General features: G+C 52.2%; 1 protein-coding gene across 1 annotated transcript in view; it reads right to left on the minus strand.

Annotated features, from left to right (window-relative positions):
- Positions 1–23591, minus strand: part of LOC132385469 (protein shisa-7-like) — a 298999-nt gene extending 275408 nt beyond the window's left edge. Inside the window, exons 1-2 of the mRNA XM_059957555.1 lie at positions 23068–23591; positions 21755–21912 (exon numbers count right to left, since the gene is read on the minus strand). Coding sequence (XP_059813538.1) covers positions 21755–21912; positions 23068–23591 — 682 coding nt within the window. The remainder of the gene's footprint in view (positions 1–21754; positions 21913–23067) is intronic.
- Between the last annotated feature and the right edge of the window lie 210 nt (positions 23592–23801).

Below are 23801 nucleotides of genomic sequence, written 5' to 3' on the forward strand. Positions count from 1 at the left end.
GTTCCCCCTCAACTGGTGTCATGTTCTCCCACACCAGGTCTCACGTACCCCATCACCAGGTCTGATGCTCTCCCTCACCTGGTCTCATGTTCTCCCACACAAGGACTCACGTTCCCCCTCAACTGGTCTCATGTTCTCCCTCACCTGGTCTCACGTTCCCCCTCACCTGGACTCATGTTCTCCCTCACCGGTCTCACGTTCCCCCTCAACAGGTCTCACGTTCCCCCACACATGGTCTCACGATCCCCAACACCAGGTCTGATGCTCCCCATCACCTGGCCTCATGTTCTCCCACACCAGGACTCAAGATCCCCAACACCAGGTCTGATGCTCACCCTCACCTGGTCTCATGTTCTCCCACACAAGGACTCATGTTAACCCACACATTGTCTCACGTTCCCCCTCACCAGGTCTCACGTTCCCCCTCACCAGGTCTCACGTTCCCCCACACATGGTCTCACGTTCCACATCACCTGTTCTCACGTTCTCCCTCAACAGGTCTCACGTTCCCCCTCAGCTGGTCTCACGTTCCCCCTCTCCTGGACTCATGTTCTCCCTCACCAGGACGCACGTTCCCCATCACCGGGTCTCACGTTCCCCCTCACCTGGTCTCATGTTCTCCCTCACCTGGTCTCCCGTTCCCCATCACCAGGTCTCACGTTCCCCCTCACCTGGTCTCATGTTCTCCCTCACCGGTCTCACGTTCTCCCATAACAGGTCTCACGTTCCCCCTCAACAGGTCTCACGTTCCCCATCACCTGGTCTCACGTTCCCCCTCACCTGGTCTCACGTTCCCCCTCACCAGGTCTCACGTTCCCCCACACATGGTCTCACGTTCCCATCACCTGGTCTCACGTTCTCCCTCAACAGGTCTCACGTTCCCCCACACCAGGTCTCACGTTCCCCATCACCTGTTCTCACGTTCCCCCTCACCAGGTCTCACATTCCCATCACCTGGTCTCACGTTCTCCCTCAACAGGTCTCACGTTCCCCATCACCTGGTCTCACGTTCCCCCTCACCTGGTCTCACGTTCCCCCTCACCAGGTCTCACGCTCCCCCTCACATGGTCTCATGTTCTCCCACACCAGGACTCACGATCCCCAACACCAGGTCTGATGCTCTCCCTCACCTGGTCTCATGTTCTCCCACACCAGGTCTCATGTTCCCCCTCACCTGGTCTCATGTTCTCCCACACAAGGACTCACGTTCCCCCTCAACTGGTCTCATGTTCTCCCTCACCTGGTCTCACGTTCTCCCTCACCTGGTCTCCCGTTCCCCATCACCAGGTCTCACGTTCCCCCTCACCTGGTCTCATGTTCTCCCTCACCAGGACTCACGTTCCCCAACACCAGGACTCACTTTCCCCATCACCAGGTCTCACGTTCCCCCTCACCTGGTCTCATGTTCCCCCTCACCTGGTCTCATGTTCTCCCACACAAGGACTCACGTTCCCCCTCAACTGGTCTCATGTTCTCCCTCACCTGGTCTCACGTTCTCCCTCACCTGGTCTCCCGTTCCCCATCACCAGGTCTCACGTTCCCCCTCACCTGGTCTCATGTTCTCCCTCACCAGGACTCACGTTCTCCCACCCCTGGACTCACGTTCCCCATCACCAGGTCTCACGTTCCCCCTCAGCTGGTCTCATGTTCTCCCACACCAGGACTCACGTTCCCCCTCACCTGGTCTCACGTTCCCCATCACCTGGTCTCACATTCTCCCTCACCTGGTCTCCTGTTCTTCCACACAAGGACTCACGTTAACCCACACATTGTCTCACGTTCCCCCTCACCAGGTCTCACGTTTCCCCTCACCAGGTCTGACGGTCTCCCTCACCTGGTCTCCTGTTCTTCCACACAAGGACTCACGTTAACCCACACATTGTCTCACGTTCCCCCTCACCAGGTCTCACGTTTCCCCTCACCTGGTCTGACGTTCTCCCACACCAGGACTCACATTCTCCCACAACAGGTCTCACGTTCCCGCTCACCAGGAATCACGTTCCCCATCACCTGGTCTCATGTTCTCACACACCTGGTCTCACGTTCTCCCTCACCAGGACTCACGTTCCCCATCACCGGGTCTCACGTTCCCCCTCACATGGTCTCACGCTCCCCCTCAGCTGGTCTCACGTTCCCCAACACCAGGTCTGACGCTCCCCCTCAGCTGGTCTCATGTTCTCCCTCACCTGGTCTGACATTCCCCCTCACCTGGTCTGACGTTCCCCCTCACCTGGTCTGACATTCCCCCTCACCTGGTCTCACGTTCCCCAACACCAGGTCTGACGCTCCCCCTCAGCTGGTCTCATGTTCTCCCTCACCTGGTCTGACATTCCCCCTCACCTGGTCTGACGTTCCCCCTCACCTGGTCTGACATTCCCCTTCACCAGGTCTCATGTTCCCCCACACAAGGTCCAATGTTCCGCCTCACCATGTCAAACGTTCTCCCACACCAGGACTCACGTTCCCCCTCACCTGGTCTCATGTTCCCCCTCACCTGGTCTCATGTTCTCCCACACCAGGACTCACGTTCCCGCTCACCAAGTATCACGTTCACCCTCACCAGGTCTCACGTTCTCCCTCACCTGGTCTCACGTTCCCCCTCACCTGGTCTCACGTTCCCCCTCACCTGCTCTGACGATCTCCCTCACCAGGACTCACGTTCCCCATCACCGGGTCTCACGTTCCCCCTCACCTGGTCCCATGTTCTCCCTCACCAGGACTCACGTTCCCCAACACCAGGTCTGACGCTCCCCCTCAGCTGGTCTCATGTTCTCCCACACAAGCACTCACGTTCCCCCACACATTGTCTCACGTTCCCCCTCAACTGGTCTCACGTTCCCCCTCACCTGGTCTTACATTCTCCCTCACCTGGTCTCACGTTCCCCTTCACCTGGTCTCATGTTCCCCCACACCAGGTCTCATGTTCCCCTTCACCAGGTCTCACGTTCCCCCTCACCAGGACTCACGTTCTCCCACCCCTGGACTGACGTTCCCCATCACCAGGTCTCACGTTCCCCCTCAACCTGTGTCATGTTCTCCCACACGAGGTCTCACGTTCCCCCTCACCTGGTCTCACGTTCCCCTTCACCTGGTCTCATGTTCCCCTTCACCAGGTCTCATGTTCCACCACACAAGTTCACATATTCCGCCTCACATTGTCAAACGTTCTCCCACACCAGGTCTCACTTTCCCCCTCACCTGGTCTCATGTTCTCACACACCTGGTCTCACGTTCCCCAACACAGGTCTGACGTTCCCCCTCACCTGGTCTCCTGTTCTCCCACACCAGGACTCACGTTCCCCCTCACCTGGTCTGACGTTCTCCCTCACCTGGACTCATGTTCTCCCTCACCTGGTCTCACGTTCCCCCTCACCTGGTCTCACGTTCCCCCTCACCAGGTCTCACGTTCCCCCTCACCTGGTCTCACGTTCCCCCTCACCTGGTCTCACGTTCCCCCTCACCTGGTCTGACGTTCTCGCTCAGCTTGTCTCACATTCCTACTCACCTGGTCTGACGTTCCCCCTCACCAGGTCTCACGTTCCCCCTCACCTGGTCTGATGCTCCCCCTCACCTGGTCTCATGTTCTCCCACACCAGGACTCACGTTCCCCATCACCAGGTCTCACGTTCCCCTTCACCTGGTCTCATGTTCCCCTTCACCAGGTCTCATGTTCCACCACACAAGTTCACATATTCCGCCTCACATTGTCAAACGTTCTCCCACACCAGGTCTCACTTTCCCCCTCACCTGGTCTCATGTTCTCACACACCTGGTCTCACGTTCCCCAACACAGGTCTGACGTTCCCCCTCACCTGGTCTCCTGTTCTCCCACACCAGGACTCACGTTCCCCCTCACCTGGTCTGACGTTCTCCCTCACCTGGACTCATGTTCTCCCTCACCTGGTCTCACGTTCCCCCTCACCTGGTCTCACGTTCCCCCTCACCAGGTCTCACGTTCCCCCTCACCTGGTCTCACGTTCCCCCTCACCTGGTCTCACGTTCCCCCTCACCTGGTCTGACGTTCTCGCTCAGCTTGTCTCACATTCCTACTCACCTGGTCTGACGTTCCCCCTCACCAGGTCTCACGTTCCCCCTCACCTGGTCTCAGGTTCCCCCTCACCAGGTCTCACGTTCCCCCTCACCTGGTCTGACGTTCCCCCTCACCAGGTCTCACGTTCCCCCTCACCTGGTCTGACGTTCCCCCTCACCAGGTCTCACGTTCTCCCTCACCAGGTCTCACGTTCCCCCTCACCTGGTCTGACGTTCCCCCTCACCAGGTCTCACGTTCTACCTCACCTGGTCTGACGTTCCCCCTCACCTGGTCTCAGGTTCCCCCTCAACTGGTGTCATGTTCTCCCACACCAGGACTCACTTTCCCATCACCAGGTCTCACGTTCTCCCTCACCTGGTCTCACGTTCCCCCTCACCTGGTCTCACGTTCCCCCTCACCTGCTCTGACGTTCTCCCTCACCAGGACTCACGTTCCCCAACACCAAGTCTGACGCTCCCCCTCAGCTGGTCTCATGTTCTCCCACACAAGCACTCACGTTCCCCCACACATGGTCTCACGTTCCCCCACACATGGTCTCACGTTCCCCCTCACATGGTCTCACGTTCCCACTCACCAGGTCTCACGTTCCCCCTCACCTGGTCTCACGTTCCCCCTCACCTGGTCTTACGTTCTCGCTCAGCTTGTCTCACATTCCTTCTCACCTGGTCTTACGTTCCCCCTCACCTGGTCTCATGTTGCCCCTCACCTGGTCTCACATTCCCCTCACCTGGTCTCACGTACCTCCTCACCTGGTCTCACGTTCCCCCTCACCTGGTCTCATGTTCTCCCTCACCTGGTCTCACGTTCCCCCTCACAAGGTCTCACGTTCCCCCTCACCTGGTCTCACGTTCTCCCACAGCAGGACTCACGTTCCCCCTCACCAGGTCTCACGTTCCCCCTCACCTGGTCTCACGTTCTCCACACCAGGACTCACGTTCCCCCTCACCTTGTCTCATGTTCCCCCTCACCTGGTCTCATGTTCTCCCTCAACTGGTCTCACGTTCCCCATCACCTTGTCTCATGTTCTCCCTCACCTGGTCTCATGTTCTCCCTCAACTGGTCTCACGTTCCCCATCACCTGGTCTCACGTTCGCCCTCTCCTGGTCTCATGTTCTCACTCACCTGGTCTCGCTTTCCCACTCACCTGGTCTCATGTTCCCCATCACCTGGTCTCAGGTTCTCCCTCACCAGGTCTCACGTTCCCCCTCACCTGGTCTCATGTTCTCCCTCAACTGGTCTCACGTTCCCCCTCACCTGGTCTCACATTCCCCCTCACCTGTTATGACGTTCTCCCTCAACTGTTCTCACGAACCCCCTCACCTGGTCTCATGTTCCCCTTCACCAGGTCTCATGTTCCCCCTCACATGGTCAAACGTTCTCCCACATGAGGTCTCACGTTCCCCCTCACCAGGTCTGACGTTCCCACTCACATGGTCTCACGTTCTCCGACACCTGGTCTCACGTTCCACCTCACCTGGACTCATGTCCCCCCTCACCTGGTCTCGTGTTCTCCCACACCTGGTCTCTCGTTCCCCCTCACCTGGTCTCACGTTCCCCCTCACCTGGTGTTACATTCTCCCATAGCTGGTCTCACGTTCTTCCACTCCCGGTGAGGTATATCGATACAGGAATCACCTACACCACTCCCGGTGTGGTATATCGATACAGGAATCACCTACACCACTCCAGGTGTGGTATATCGATACAGGAATCACCTACACCACTCCCGGTGTGGCATATCGATACAGGAATCACCTACACAACTCCCGGTGTGGTATATCGATACAAGAATCAGCTACCCCACTCCCGGTGTGGTATATCGATACAGGAATCACTTACACCACTCCCGGTGTGGTATATCGATACAGGAATCACCTACACCACTCCCGGTGTGGTATATCAATAGAGGAATCACCTACACCACTCCCAGTGTGGTATATCGATACAGGAATCACCTACACCACTCCCGGTGTGGTATATCGATAGAGGAATCACCTGCCCCACTCCCGGTGTGGTATATCGATAGAGGAATCACCTACACCACTCCCGGTTTGGTATATCGATAGAGGAATCACCTACACCACTCCCAGTGTGGTATATCGATACAGGAATCACCTACACCACTCCCGGTGTGGTACATCGATTCAGGAATCACCTACAGCACTCCCAGTGTGGTATATCGATACAGGAATCACCTACAGCACTCCCAGTGTGGTATATCGATAAAGGGAATCACCTACACCACTCCCGGTGTGGTATATCGATAGAGGAATCACCTACAACACTCCCGGTATGGTATATCGATACAGGAATCACCTACACCACTCCCGGTGTGGTATATCGATAGAGGAATCACCTACACCACTCCCGGTGTGGTATATCGATACAAGAATCAGCTACACCACTCCCGGTATGGTATATCGATACAGGAATCACCTACACCACTCCCGGTGTGGTATATCGATAGAGGAATCACCTACACCACTCCCGGTGTGGTATATCGATACAAGAATCAGCTACCCCACTCCCGGTGTGGTATATCGATACAGGAATCACCTACACCACTCCCGGTGTGGTATATCGATACAGGAATCACCTACACCACTCCCGGTTTGGTATATCGATAGAGGAATCACCTACACCACTCCCAGTGTGGTATATCTATACAGGAATCACCTACACCACTCACGGTGTGGTATATCAATACAGGAATCACCTACACTACTCCCGGTGTGGTATATCGATAAAGGAATCACCTACACCACTCCCGGTGTGGTACATCGATACAGGAATCACCTACACCACTCCCGGTGTGGTATATCGATACAGGAATCACCTACACCACTCCCGGTGTGGTACATCGATACAGGAATCACCTACACCACTCCCGATGTGGTATATCGATACAGGAATCACCTACACCACTCCCGGTGTGGTACATCGATACAGGAATCACCTACACCACTCCCGGTGTGGTATATCGATAGAGGAATCACCTACACCACTCCCGGTGTGGTATATCGATAGAGGAATCACCTACACCACTCCCGGTGTGGTATATCGATAGAGGAATCACCTACACCACTCCCGGTGTGGTATATCGATACAGGAATCACCTACACCACTCCCGGTGTGGTATATCGATAGAGGAATCACTTTCACCACTCCCGGTGTGGTATATCGATAGAATCATCACCTACACCACTCCCGGTGTGGTATATCGATAGAGGAATCACCTACACCACTCCCGGTGTGGTATATCGATACAGGAATCACCTACACCACTCCCGGTGTGGTATATCGATAGAGGAATCACCTACACCACTCCCGGTGTGGTATATCGATAGAGGAATCACCTACACCACTCCCGGTGTGGTATATCGATAGAGGAATCACCTACACCACTCCCGGTGTGGTATATCGATACAGGAATCACCTACACCACTCCCGGTGTGGTATATCGATACAAAAATCACCTACACCACTCCCGGAGTGGTATATCGATACAGGAATCACCTACACCACTCCCGGTGTGGGATATCGATAGAGGAATCACCTACACCACTCCCGGTGTGGTATATCGATACAGGAATCACCTACACCACTCCCGGTGTGGGATATCGATACAGGAATCACCTACACCACTCCCGGTGTGGTATATCGATACGGGAATCACCTACACCACTCCCGGTGTGGTATATCGATAGAATCATCACCTACACCACTCCCGGTGAGGTATATTGATACAGGAATCACCTACACCACTCCCGGTGTGGTATATCGATACAGGAATCACCTACACCACTCCCGGTGTGGTATATCGATACAAGAATCACCTACCCCACTCCCGGTGTGGTATATCGATACAGGAATCACTTACACCACTCCCGGTGTGGTATATCGATACAGGAATCACCTACACCACTCCCGGTGTGGTATATCGATACAAGAATCACCTACTCCACTCCCGGTGTGGTATATCGATACAGGAATCACCTACACCACTCCCAGTGTGGTATATCGAGAGAGGAATCACCTACACCACTCCCAGTGTTGTATACTGACAGACGAACGCTACACACCACACCGAATGTGGTATATCGATACAGGAATCACCTACACCACTCCCAGTGTGGTATATCGATACAGGAATCACCTACACCACTCCCGGTGTGGAATATCGATAGAGGAATCACCTACACCACTCCCGGTGTGGTATATCGATAGAGGAATCACTTTCACCACTCCCGGTGTGGTATATCGATAGATTCATCACCTACACCACTCCCGGTGTGGTATATCGATACAAGAATCACCTACACCACTCCCGGTGTGGTATATCGATAGAGGAATCACTTTCACCACTCCCTGTGTGGTATATCGATACAGGAATCACCTACACCACTCCCGGTGTGGTATATCGATACAGGAATCACCTACACCACTCCTGGTGTGGTATATCGATAGAGGAATCACCTACACCACTCCCGGTGTGGTATATCAATACAGGAATCACCTACACCACTCCCGGTGTTGTATACTGACAGACGAACGCTACACACCACACCGAATGTGGTATATCGATACAGGAATCACCTACACCACTCCCAGTGTGGTATATCGATAGAGGAATCACCTACACCACTCCTGGTGTGGTATATCGATAGAGGAATCACCTACACCACTCCCGGTGTGGTATATCGATACAGGAATCACCTACACCACTCCCGGTGTGGGATATCGATAGAGGAATCACCTACACCACTCCCAGTGTGGTATATCGATAGAGGAATCACCTACACCACTCCCGGTGTGGTACATCGATACAGGAATCACCTACACCACTCCCAGTGTGGTATATCGATACAGGAATCACCTACACCACTCCTGGTGTGGTATATCGATACAGGAATCACCTACACCACTCCCGGTGTGGTATATCGATAGAGGAATCACCTACACCACTCCCGGTGTGGTATATCGATACAGGAATCACCTACACCACTCCCGGTGTGGTATATCGATACAGGAATCACCTACACCACTCCCGGTGTGGTATATCAATAGAGGAATCACCTACACCACTCCCGGTGTGGTATATTGATACAGGAATCACCTACACCACTCCCGGTGTGGTATATCGATACAGGAATCACCTACACCACTCCCGGTGTGGTATATCGATAGAGGAATCACCTGCACCACTCCCAGTGTGGTATATCGATACAGGAATCACCTACACCACTCCTGGTGTGGTATATCGATAGAGGAATCACCTACACCACTCCCGGTGTGGTACATCGATACAGGAATCACCTACAACACTCCCGGTGTGGTATATCGATACAGGAATCACCTACACCACTCCCGGTGTGGTATATCGATAGAGGAATCACCTACACCACTCCCGGTGTTGTATATCGATACAGGAATCACCTACACCACTCCCGGTGTGGTATATCGATACAGGAATCACCTACACCACTCCCGGTGTGGTATATCGATACAGGAATCACCTACACCACTCCCGGTGTGGTATATCGATAGAGGAATCACCTACACCACTCCCGGTGTGGTATATCGATAGAGGAATCACCTGCCCCACTCCCGGTGTGGTATATCGATAGAGGAATCACCTGCCCCACTCCCGGTGTGGTATATCGATACAGGAATCACCTACACCACTCCCAGTGTGGTATATCGATACAGGAATCACCTACACCACTCCCGGTGTGGTATATCGATACAGGAATCACCTACACCACTCCCGGTGTGGTATATCGATACAGGAATCACCTACACCACTCCCGGTGTGGTATATCGATACAGGAATCACCTACACCACTCCCGGTGTGGGATATCGATAGAGGAATCACCTACACCACTCCCGGTGTGGTACATCGATACAGGAATCACCTACACCACTCCCGGTGTGGTATATCGATACAGGAATCACCTACACCACTCCCGGTGTGGTATATCGATACAGGAATCACCTACACCACTCCCGGTGTGGTATATCGATAGAGGAATCACCTACACCACTCCCGGTGTGGTATATCGATACAGGAATCACCTACACCACTCCCGGTGTGGTATATCGATACAGGAATCACCTACACCACTCCCGGTGTGGTATATCAATAGAGGAATCACCTACACCACTCCCGGTGTGGTATATTGATACAGGAATCACCTACACCACTCCCGGTGTGGTATATCGATACAGGAATCACCTACACCACTCCCGGTGTGGTATATCGATAGAGGAATCACCTACACCACTCCCGGTGTGGTACATCGATACAGGAATCACCTACACCACTCCCGGTGTGGTATATCGATAGAGGAATCACCTACACCACTCCCGGTGTTGCATATCGATACAGGAATCACCTACACCACTCCCGGTGTGGTATATCGATACAGGAATCACCTACACCACTCCCGGTGTGGTATATCGATACAGGAATCACCTACACCACTCCTGGTGTGGTATATCGATAGAGGAATCACCTACACCACTGCCGGTGTGGTATATCGATAGAGGAATCACCTGCCCCACTCCCGGTGTGGTATATCGATAGAGGAATCACCTGCCCCACTCCCGGTGTGGTATATCGATACAGGAATCACCTACACCACTCCCAGTGTGGTATATCGATACAGGAATCACCTACACCACTCCCGGTGTGGTATATCGATACAGGAATCACCTACACCACTCCCGGTGTGGTATATCGATACAGGAATCACCTACACCACTCCCGGTGTGGGATATCGATAGAGGAATCACCTACACCACTCCCGGTGTGGTATATCGATAGAGGAATCACCTGCCCCACTCCCGGTGTGGTATATCGATAGAGGAATCACCTACACCACTCCCGGTGTGGTATATCGATACAGGAATCACCTACACCACTCCCGGTGTGGTATATCGATAGAGGAATCACCTGCCCCACTCCCGGTGTGGTATATCGATAGAGGAATCACCTACACCACTCCCGGTGTGGTATATCGATACAGGAATCACCTACACCACTCCCGGTGTGGTATATCGATAGAGGAATCACCTACACCACTCCCAGTGTGGTATATCGATACAGGAATCACCTACACCACTCCCGGTGTGGTATATCGATAGAGGAATCACCTACACCACTCCCGGTGTGGTACATCGATACAGGAATCACCTACACCACTCCCGGTGTGGTATATCGATAGAATCATCACCTACACCACTCCCGGTGTGGTATATCGATAGAGGAATCACCTACACCACTCCCGGTGTTGTATATCGATACAGGAATCACCTACACCACTCCCGGTGTGGTATATCGATACAGGAATCACCTACACCACTCCCGGTGTGGTATATCGATACAGGAATCACCTACACCACTCCCGGTGTGGTATATCGATAGAGGAATCACCTACACCACTGCCGGTGTGGTATATCGATAGAGGAATCACCTGCCCCACTCCCGGTGTGGTATATCGATAGAGGAATCACCTGCCCCACTCCCGGTGTGGTATATCGATACAGGAATCACCTACACCACTCCTGGTGTGGTATATCGATAGAGGAATCACCTACACCACTCCCGGTGTGGTATATCAATACAGGAATCACCTACACCACTCCCGGTGTTGTATACTGACAGACGAACGCTACACACCACACAGAATGTGGTATATCGATACAGGAATCACCTACACCACTCCCAGTGTGGTATATCGATAGAGGAATCACCTACACCACTCCTGGTGTGGTATATCGATAGAGGAATCACCTACACCACTCCCGGTGTGGTATATCGATACAGGAATCACCTACACCACTCCCGGTGTGGGATATCGATAGAGGAATCACCTACACCACTCCCAGTGTGGTATATCGATAGAGGAATCACCTACACCACTCCCGGTGTGGTACATCGATACAGGAATCACCTACACCACTCCCAGTGTGGTATATCGATACAGGAATCACCTACACCACTCCTGGTGTGGTATATCGATACAGGAATCACCTACACCACTCCCGGTGTGGTATATCGATAGAGGAATCACCTACACCACTCCCGGTGTGGTATATCGATACAGGAATCACCTACACCACTCCCGGTGTGGTATATCGATACAGGAATCACCTACACCACTCCCGGTGTGGTATATCAATAGAGGAATCACCTACACCACTCCCGGTGTGGTATATTGATACAGGAATCACCTACACCACTCCCGGTGTGGTACATCGATACAGGAATCACCTACAACACTCCCGGTGTGGTATATCGATACAGGAATCACCTACACCACTCCCGGTGTGGTATATCGATAGAGGAATCACCTACACCACTCCCGGTGTTGTATATCGATACAGGAATCACCTACACCACTCCCGGTGTGGTATATCGATACAGGAATCACCTACACCACTCCCGGTGTGGTATATCGATACAGGAATCACCTACACCACACCCGGTGTGGTATATCGATAGAGGAATCACCTACACCACTCCCGGTGTGGTATATCGATAGAGGAATCACCTGCCCCACTCCCGGTGTGGTATATCGATAGAGGAATCACCTGCCCCACTCCCGGTGTGGTATATCGATACAGGAATCACCTACACCACTCCCAGTGTGGTATATCGATACAGGAATCACCTACACCACTCCCGGTGTGGTATATCGATACAGGAATCACCTACACCACTCCCGGTGTGGTATATCGATACAGGAATCACCTACACCACTCCCGGTGTGGTATATCGATACAGGAATCACCTACACCACTCCCGGTGTGGGATATCGATAGAGGAATCACCTACACCACTCCCGGTGTGGTACATCGATACAGGAATCACCTACACCACTCCCGGTGTGGTATATCGATACAGGAATCACCTACACCACTCCCGGTGTGGTATATCGATACAGGAATCACCTACACCACTCCCGGTGTGGTATATCGATAGAGGAATCACCTACACCACTCCCGGTGTGGTATATCGATACAGGAATCACCTACACCACTCCCGGTGTGGTATATCGATACAGGAATCACCTACACCACTCCCGGTGTGGTATATCAATAGAGGAATCACCTACACCACTCCCGGTGTGGTATATTGATACAGGAATCACCTACACCACTCCCGGTGTGGTATATCGATACAGGAATCACCTACACCACTCCCGGTGTGGTATGTCGATAGAGGAATCACCTACACCACTCCCAGTGTGTTATATCGATAGAGGAATCACCTACACCACTCCCGGTGTGGTATATCGATAGAGGAATCACCTACACCACTCCCGGTGTGGTACATCGATACAGGAATCACCTACACCACTCCCGGTGTGGTATATCGATAGAATCATCACCAACACCACTCCCGGTGTGGTATATCGATAGAGGAATCACCTACACCACTCCCGGTGTTGTATATCGATACAGGAATCACCTACACCACTCCCGGTGTGGTATATCGATACAGGAATCACCTACACCACTCCCGGTGTGGTATATCGATACAGGAATCACCTACACCACTCCTGGTGTGGTATATCGATAGAGGAATCACCTACACCACTGCCGGTGTGGTATATCGATAGAGGAATCACCTGCCCCACTCCCGGTGTGGTATATCGATAGAGGAATCACCTGCCCCACTCCCGGTGTGGTATATCGATACAGGAATCACCTACACCACTCCCGGTGTGGGATATCGATAGAGGAATCACCTACACCACTCCCGGTGTGGTATATCGATAGAGGAATCACCTGCCCCACTCCCGGTGTGGTATATCGATAGAGGAATCACCTACACCACTCCCGGTGTGGTATATCGATACAGGAATCACCTACACCACTCCCGGTGTGGTATATCGATAGAGGAATCACCTGCCCCACTCCCGGTGTGGTATATCGATAGAGGAATCACCTACACCACTCCCGGTGTGGTATATCGATACAGGAATCACCTACACCACTCCCGGTGTGGTATATCGATAGAGGAATCACCTACACCACTCCCAGTGTGGTATATCGATACAGGAATCACCTACACCACTCCCGGTGTGGTATATCGATAGAGGAATCACCTACACCACTCCCGGTGTGGTACATCGATACAGGAATCACCTACACCACTCCCGGTGTGGTATATCGATAGAATCATCACCTACACCACTCCCGGTGTGGTATATCGATAGAGGAATCACCTACACCACTCCCGGTGTTGTATATCGATACAGGAATCACCTACACCACTCCCGGTGTGGTATATCGATACAGGAATCACCTACACCACTCCCGGTGTGGTATATCGATACAGGAATCACCTACACCACTCCCGGTGTGGTATATCGATAGAGGAATCACCTACACCACTGCCGGTGTGGTATATCGATAGAGGAATCACCTGCCCCACTCCCGGTGTGGTATATCGATAGAGGAATCACCTGCCCCACTCCCGGTGTGGTATATCGATACAGGAATCACCTACACCACTCCCAGTGTGGTATATCGATACAGGAATCACCTACACCACTCCCGGTGTGGTATATCGATAGAGGAATCACCTGCCCCACTCCCGGTGTGGTATATCGATAGAGGAATCACCTACACCACTCCCGGTGTGGTATATCGATACAGGAATCACATACACCACTCCCGGTGTGGTATATCGATACAGGAATCACCTACACCACTCCCGGTGTGGGATATCGATAGAGGAATCACCTACACCACTCCCGGTGTGGTATATCGATAGAGGAATCACCTGCCCCACTCCCGGTGTGGTATATCGATAGAGGAATCACCTACACCACTCCCGGTGTGGTATATCGATAGAGGAATCACCTACACCACTCCCGGTGTGGTATATCGATACAGGAATCACCTACACCACTCCCGGTGTGGGATATCGATAGAGGAATCACCTGCAACACTCCCGGTGTGGTATATTGATACAGGAATCACCTACACCACTCCAGGTGTGGTATATCGATAGAATCATCACCTACACCACTCCCGGTGTGGTATATCGATACAGGAATCACCTACCCCACTCCCGGTGTGGTATATCGATAGAATCATCACCTACACCACTCCCGGTGAGGTATACTGATACAGGAATCACCTACACCACTCCCGGTGTGGTATATCGATACAGGAATCACCTACACCACTCCCGGTGTGGTATATCGATACAGGAATCACCTACCCCACTCCCGGTGTGGTATATCGATACAGGAATCACCTACACCACTCCCAGTGTGGTATATCGAGAGAGGAATCTCCTACGCCACTCCCAGTGTGGTATATCGAGAGAGGAATCACCTACACCACTCCCGGTGTGGAATATCGATAGAGGAATCACCTACACCACTCCTGGTGTGGTATATCGATAGAGGAATCACCTACACCACTCCCGGTGTGGTATATCGATACAGGAATCACCTACACCACCCCCGGTGTGGTATATCGATACAGGAATCACCTACACCACTCCCGGTGTGGTATATCGATACAGGAATCACCTACACCACTCCCGGTGTGGTATATCGATAGAATCATCACCTACACCACTCCCGGTGTGGTATATCGATACAGGAATCACCTACACCACTCCCGGTGTGGTATATCAATACAGGAATCACCTACACCACACCCGGTGTGGTATATCAATACAGGAATCACCTACCCCACTCCCGGTGTGGTATATCGATACAGGAATCACCTACACCACTCCCGGTGTGGTATATCGATAGAGGAATCACCTACACCACTCCCGGTGTGGTATATCAATACAGGAATCACCTACACCACTCCCGGTGTGGTATATCAATAGAGGAATCACCTACACCACTCCCGGTGTGGTATATCGATACAGGAATCACCTACACCACTCCCGGTGTGGTATATCAATACAGGAATCACCTACACCACTCCCGGTGTGGTATATCAATACAGGAATCACCTACCCCACTCCCAGTGTGGTATATCGATACAGGAATCACCTACACCACTCCCGGTGTGGTATATCGATAGAGGAATCACCTACACCACTCCCGGTGTGGTATATCAATACAGGAATCACCTACACCACTCCCGGTGTGGTATATCGATACAGGAATCACTTACACCACTCCCGGTGTGGTATATCGATACAGGAATCACCTACACCACTCCTGGTGTTGTATACTGACAGACGGACGCTACACACCACACCGAATGTGGTATATCGATACAGGAATGACCTACACCACTCCCAGTGTGGTATATCGAGAGAGGAATCACCTGCACCACTCCCGGTGTGGAATATCGATAGAGGAATCACCTACACCACTCCTGGTGTGGTATATCGATAGCGGAATCACCTACACCACTCCCGGTGTGGTATATCGATAGAGGAATCACCTACACCACTCCCGGTGTGGTACATCGATTCAGGAATCACCTACACCACTCCCGGTGTGGTATATCGATACAGGAATCACCTACACCACTCCCGGTGTGGTACATCGATTCAGGAATCACCTACACCACTCCCGGTGTGGTATATCGATACAGGAATCACCTACACCACTCCCGGTGTGGTACATCGATTCAGGAATCACCTACACCACTCCCGGTGTGGTATATCGATTCAGGAATCACCTACACCACTCCCGGTGTGGTATATCGATACAGGAATCACCTACACCACTCCTGGTGTGGTATATCGATTCAGGAATCACCTGCACCACTCCCGGTGTGGAATATCGATAGAGGAATCACCTACACCACTCCTGGAGTGGTATATCGATAGAGGAATCACCTACACCACTCCCGGTGTGGTATATCGATAGAGGAATCTCCTACACCACTCCCGGTGTGGTACATCGATTCAGGAATCACCTACACCACTCCCGGTGTGGTATATCGATACAGGAATCACCTACACTACTCCCGGTGTGGTATATCGATACAGGAATCACCTACACCACTCCCGGTGTGGTATATCAATAGAGGAATCACCTACACCACTCCCGGTGTGGTATATCAATACAGGAATCACCTACACCACTCCCGGTGTGGTATATCAATAGAGGAATCACCTACACCATTCCCTGTGTGGTATATCGATACAGGAATCACCTACACCACTCCCGGTGTGGTATATCGATACAGGAATCACCTACACCACTCCCGGTGTGGTATATCGATACAGGAATCACCTACACCACTCCCGGTGTGGTATATCAATAGAGGAATCACCTACACCATTCCCTGTGTGGTATATCGATACAGGAATCACCTACACCACTCCCGGTGTGGTATATCGATACAGGAATCACCTACACCACTCCCGGTGTGGTATATCGATACAGGAATCACCTACACCACTCCCGGTGTTGTATACTGACAGACGAACGCTACACACCACACCGAATGTGGTATATCGATACAGGAATCACCTACACCACTCCCAGTGTGGTATATCGAGAGAGGAATCACCTGTCCCACTCCCGGTGTGGAATATCGATAGAGGAATCACCTACACCACTCCCGGTGTAGTATATCGATAGAGGAATCACCTACACCACTCCCGGTGTGGTATATCGATACAGGAATCACCTACACCACTCCCGGTGTGGTATATCGATAGCGGAATCACCTACACCACTCCCGGTGTGGTATATCGATTCAGGAATCACCTACACCACTCCCGGTGTGGTATATCGATACAGGAATCACCTACACCACTCCCGGTGTGGTTTATCGATACAGGAATCACCTACACCACTCCCGGTGTGGTATATCGATAGAGGAATCACCTACACCACTCCCGGTGTGGTATATCAATACAGGAATCACCTACACCACTCCCGGTGTGGTATATCAATAGAGGAATCACCTACACCACTCCCGGTGTGGTATATCGATACAGGAATCACCTACACCACTCCAGGTGTGGTATATCGATAGAATCATCACCTACACCACTCCCGGTGAGGTATATTGATACAGGAATCACCTACACCACTCCCGGTGTGGTATATCGATAGAATCATCACCTACACCACTCCCGGTGTGGTATATCGATACAGGAATCACCTACCCCACTCCCGGTGTGGTATATCGATAGAATCATCACCTACACCACTCCCGGTGAGGTATATTGATACAGGAATCACCTACACCACTCCCGGTGTGGTATATCGATACAGGAATCACGTACACCACTCCCGGTGTGGTATATCGATACAGGAATCACCTACCCCACTCCCGGTGTGGTATATCGATACAGGAATCACCTACACTACTCCCGGTGTTGTATACTGACAGACGAACGCTACACACCACACCGAATGTGGTATATCGATACAGGAATCACCTACACCACTCCCAGTGTGGTATATCGAGAGAGGAATCTCCTACCCCACTCCCAGTGTGGTATATCGATAGAGGAATCACCTACACCACTCCCGGTGTGGAATATCGATACAGGAATCACCTACACCACTCCCGGTGTGGTATATCGATAGAGGAATCACCTACACCACTCCCGGTGTGGTATATCGATACAGGAATCACCTACACCACTCCTGGTGTGGTATATCGATAGAGGAATCACCTACACCACTCCCGGTGTGGTATATCGATACAGGAATCACCTACACCACTCCCGGTGTGGTATATCGATACAGGAATCACCTACACCACCCCCGGTGTGGTATATCGATACAGGAATCACCTACACCACTCCCGGTGTGGTATATCGATACAGAAATCACCTACACCACTCCCGGTGTGGTATATCGATAGAATCATCACCTACACCACTCCCGGTGTGGTATATCGATACAGGAATCACCTACACCACTCCCGGTGTGGTATATCAATACAGGAATCACCTACACCACTCCCGGTGTGGTATATCAATAGAGGAATCACCTACACCACTCCCGGTGTGGTATATCGATACAGGAATCACCTACACCACTCCCGGTGTGGTATATCGATAGAGGAATCACCTACACCACTCCCGGTGTGGTATATCGATACAGGAATCACCTACACCACTCCCAGTGTGGTATATCGATACAGGAATCACCTACCCCACTCCCGGTGTGGTATATCGATACAGGAATCACTTACACCACTCCCGGTGTGGTATATCGATACAGGAATCACCTACACCACTCCTGGTGTTGTATACTGACAGACGGACGCTACACACCACACCGAATGTGGTATATCGATACAGGAATCACCTACACCACTCCCAGTGTGGTATATCGAGAGAGGAATCACCTGCACCACTCCCGGTGTGGAATATCGATAGAGGAATCACCTACACCACTCCTGGTGTGGTATATCGATAGAGGAATCACCTACACCACTCCCGGTGTGGTATATCGATAGAGGATTCACCTACACCACTCCCGGTGTGGTACTTCGATTCAGGAATCACCTACACCACTCCCGGTGTGGTATATCGATACAGGAATCACCTACACCAATCCCGGTGTGGTATATCGATACAGGAATCACCTACACCACTCCCGGTGTGATATATCGATAGAGGAATCACCTACACCACTCCCGGTGTGGTATATCAATACAGGAATCACCTACACCACTCCCGGTGTGGTATATCAATAGAGGAATCACCTACACCATTCCCTGTGTGGTATATCGATACAGGAATCACCTACACCACTCCCGGTGTGGTATATCGATACAGGAATCACCTACCCCACTCCCGGTGTGGTATATCGATACAGGAATCACTTACACCACTCCCGGTGTGGTATATCGATACAGGAATCACCTACACCACTCCCGGTGTTGTATACTGACAGACGAACGCTACACACCACACCGAATGTGGTATATCGATACAGGAATCACCTACACCACTCCCAGTGTGGTATATCGAGAGAGGAATCACCTGCCCCACTCCCGGTGTGGAATATCGATAGAGGAATCACCTACACCACTCCCGGTGTGGTATATCGATAGCGGAATCACCTACACCACTCCCGGTGTGGTATATCGATACAGGAATCACCTACACCACTCCCGGTGTGGTATATCGATAGAGGAATCACCTACACCACTCCCGGTGTGGTATATCGATAGAGGAATCACCTACACCACTCCAGGTGTGGTATATCGATACAGGAATCACCTACACCACTCCCGGTGTGGTATATCGTTAGAGGAATCACCTACACCACTCCCGGTGTGGTATATCGATAGAGGAATCACCTACACCACTCCCGGTGTGGTATATCGATTCAGGAATCACCTACACCACTCCCGGTGTGGTACATCGATTCAGGAATCACCTACAGCACTCCCAGTGTGGTATATCGATACAGGAATCACCTACAGCACTCCCAGTGTGGTATATCGATACAGGAATCACCTACAGCACTCCCAGTGTGGTATATCGATACAGGAATCACCTACACCACTCCCGGTGTGGTATATCGATAGAGGAATCACCTACACCACTCCCGGTGTGGTATATCAATACAGGAATCACCTGCACCACTCCCGGTGTGGTATATCAATAGAGGAATCACCTACACCATTCCCTGTGTGGTATATCGATACAGGAATCACCTACACCACTCCCGGTGTGGTATATCGATACAGGAATCACCTACCCCACTCCCGGTGTGTTATATCGATACAGGAATCACTTACACCACTCCCGGTGTGGTATATCGATACAGGAATCACCTACACCACTCCCGGTGTTGTATACTGACAGACGAACGCTACACACCACACCGAATGTGGTATATCGATACAGGAATCACCTACACCACTCCCAGTGTGGTATATCGAGAGAGGAATCTCCTACACCACTCCCGGTGTGGTATATCGATACAGGAATCACCTACACCACTTCCGGTGTGGTATATCGATAGAATCATCACCTACACCACTCCCGGTGTGGTATATCGATAGAGGAATCTCCTACACCACTCCCGGTGTTGTATATCGATACAGGAATCACCTACACCACTTCCGGTGTGGTATATCGATAGAATCATCACCTACACCACTCCCGGTGTGGTATATCTATAGAGGGATCTCCTACACCACTCCCGGTGTTGTATATCGATACAGGAATCACCTACACCACTCCCGGTGTGGTATATCGATAGAGGAATCACCTACACCACTCCCGGTGTGGTATATCGATACAGGAATCACCTACACCACTCCCGGTGTGGTATATCAATAGAGGAATCACCTACACCATTCCTGGTGTGGTATATCGATACAGGAATCACCTACACCACTCCCGGTGTGGTATATCGATTCAGGAATCACCTACCCCACTCCCGGTGTGGTATATCGATACATGAATCACTTACACTACTCCCGGTGTGGTATATCGATACAGGAATCACCTATACCTCTCCCGGTGTTGTATACTGACAGACGAACGCTACACACCACACCCAATGTGGTATATCGATAGAGGTTCCTGAAACGGCCCTTGAGGAGGTAATCTGCCCCAGACCTCCAGTGGCATTTATCTAGAAGGGAACCCAGGTGTCCCTCCTGATCTCTCATTTTAAGAGGGGTACTTTAACCTGCCCTCTCAGATAGCCCCAGCTGCACAGTACAGCCTTGACCAATGTGACCCTCACAACCCCTTCCCCAGCTCTGCCTACCTGAGGGATTCTTGCAGGACTTGCTTGGGGTGTAGTGGTTCTTGACAATGTGAGGCTGGTTGTCTGGGGCCGGCACGGAGCTCCCAGTGTTGGTCAGGTTGTTCTGCTCAGCGTCCGGCGTGGAGACCGACTGGTGGCGCAGGATGCTGACCAGGGCCCTGTAGGTGGGGACAGATTCAGTTCAGAATGGCACAGAGATGTTCACCAGTCTGCAAATCCCATCCATGTGGGATATTGAACACCTGCTGATGGTGGAGGTCGAGAGGGAGCCCAGTACGCCCCTCCCAGTGCAGCTTACTGAGTAGAAGAGCCAATATGGTATATAGAGAGGGAAACTCCCTGTACTTGTCTGAAAATGGGGCATCTTGAGGAGGTCCTTGGGCACCCCATATACTCCTCCCAGTATCATTAGAGGAACCTGGTACGACCCTCCCAGTGTGGTAAACCGACTCTGTAATACACTCACAACACGGTTCATTAAGACAGTAACCCCATACATTCCTCCCCATACTGTAGATTGAGAGGGGGTCCCTATACGACCCTCCCAGTGTGGTATACTGACTCTGTATAATGTCCCAATACTGAGTGAGAAACTCTGTATAACTCTTCCCCATACTGTAGATTGAGAGGGGGTCCCTATACGACCCTCCCAGTGTGGTATACTGACTCTGTATAATGTCCCAATACTGAGTGAGAAACTCTGTATAACTCTTCCCCATACTGTAGATTGAGAGGGGGTCCCTATACGACCCTCCCAGTGTGGTATACTGACTCTGTATAATGTCCCAATACTGAGTGAGAAACTCTGTATAACTCTTCCCCATACTGTAGATTGAGAGGGGGTCCCTATACGACCCTCCCAGTGTGGTAAACCGACTCTGTATAATGTCCCAATACTGAGTGAGAAACTCTGTATAACTCTTCCCCATACTGTAGATTGAGAGGGGGTCCCTATACGACCCTCCCAGTGTGGTAAACCGACTCTGTATAATGTCCCAATACTGAGTGAGAAACTCTGTATAACTCTTCCCCATACTGTAGATTGAGAGGGGGTCCCTATACGACCCTCCCAGTGTGGTAAACCGACTCTGTATAATGTCCCAATACTGAGTGAGAAACTCTGTATAACTCTTCCCCATACTGTAGATTGAGAGGGGGTCCCTATACAACCCTCCCAGTGTGGTAAACCGACTCTGTAATACACTCACAACATTGTTCATTAAGACAGTAACCCCATACATTCCTCCCCATACTGTAGATTGAGAGGGGGTCCCCGGATGCCCCTCCAGAAATGCCCTGTCCCGGGGACTTACCTGGAGACATTAAGGTGGCGGGGCCCGCGGGCGGCTTTGCGGAATGCAAGCCTAGCAGCAATGCCGGCGCCCAGAACCAGGGCCAGGCCAGCGCAGACGACGTAGACTGCGGCGTTTGCTCGACCCGCTCCGAGGCTGCGCTGCTCCTCGTCTTCATCGTCCCCCGTGAAGTCGGCCCCCCCCGCCCTGGCGCCCGATCCGCCGCGGCCCAGGCGGGGGCCAGTGCCTGGGCTGGGCACCCCCTCGGCCCAGGCGGGCAGCCGGTAGTTGTTGCAGGCAGCCTGGGCCAGCCGGTAGCTGTGGAACTGGCAGCAGAAGCGGTAATGACAGCTTCCACAACAGTACAGGTAGGGACCGGTGCTGCAGTTGAATGGTGGGTCCCAGTGCCCCATCACATCGTAGTAACCCCAACAGGCATCCGTCACCTCCCGCTCTCCCCCCTCTGGGCTCCCGTTGCTGGGTCCTGAGGCTGGCAGGGCCCTGGGGGCCAGCGTCAGGCACACGGCCACGGTTTGCCACCACATCCTGGCCTGGGGTCTCCGGAAATCCTTCACTTCTCCCTTTCTCCTCTCTTCCCTCCTCACACTCTCCCCACTCACCCACAATCCTCTCTATCCTTCACTTCTCCCTTTCTCCTCTCTTCCCTCCTCACACTCTCCCCACTCACCCACAATCCACTCCGCTCTCCACTCCTCTTTCTCTCCACGCTCCTGTGATCTTCTCTTCCTGCTCTC

This window comes from Hypanus sabinus (assembly GCF_030144855.1).
Source record: "Hypanus sabinus isolate sHypSab1 chromosome 24 unlocalized genomic scaffold, sHypSab1.hap1 SUPER_24_unloc_19, whole genome shotgun sequence".
NCBI classification, from domain to species: domain Eukaryota; kingdom Metazoa; phylum Chordata; class Chondrichthyes; order Myliobatiformes; family Dasyatidae; genus Hypanus; species Hypanus sabinus.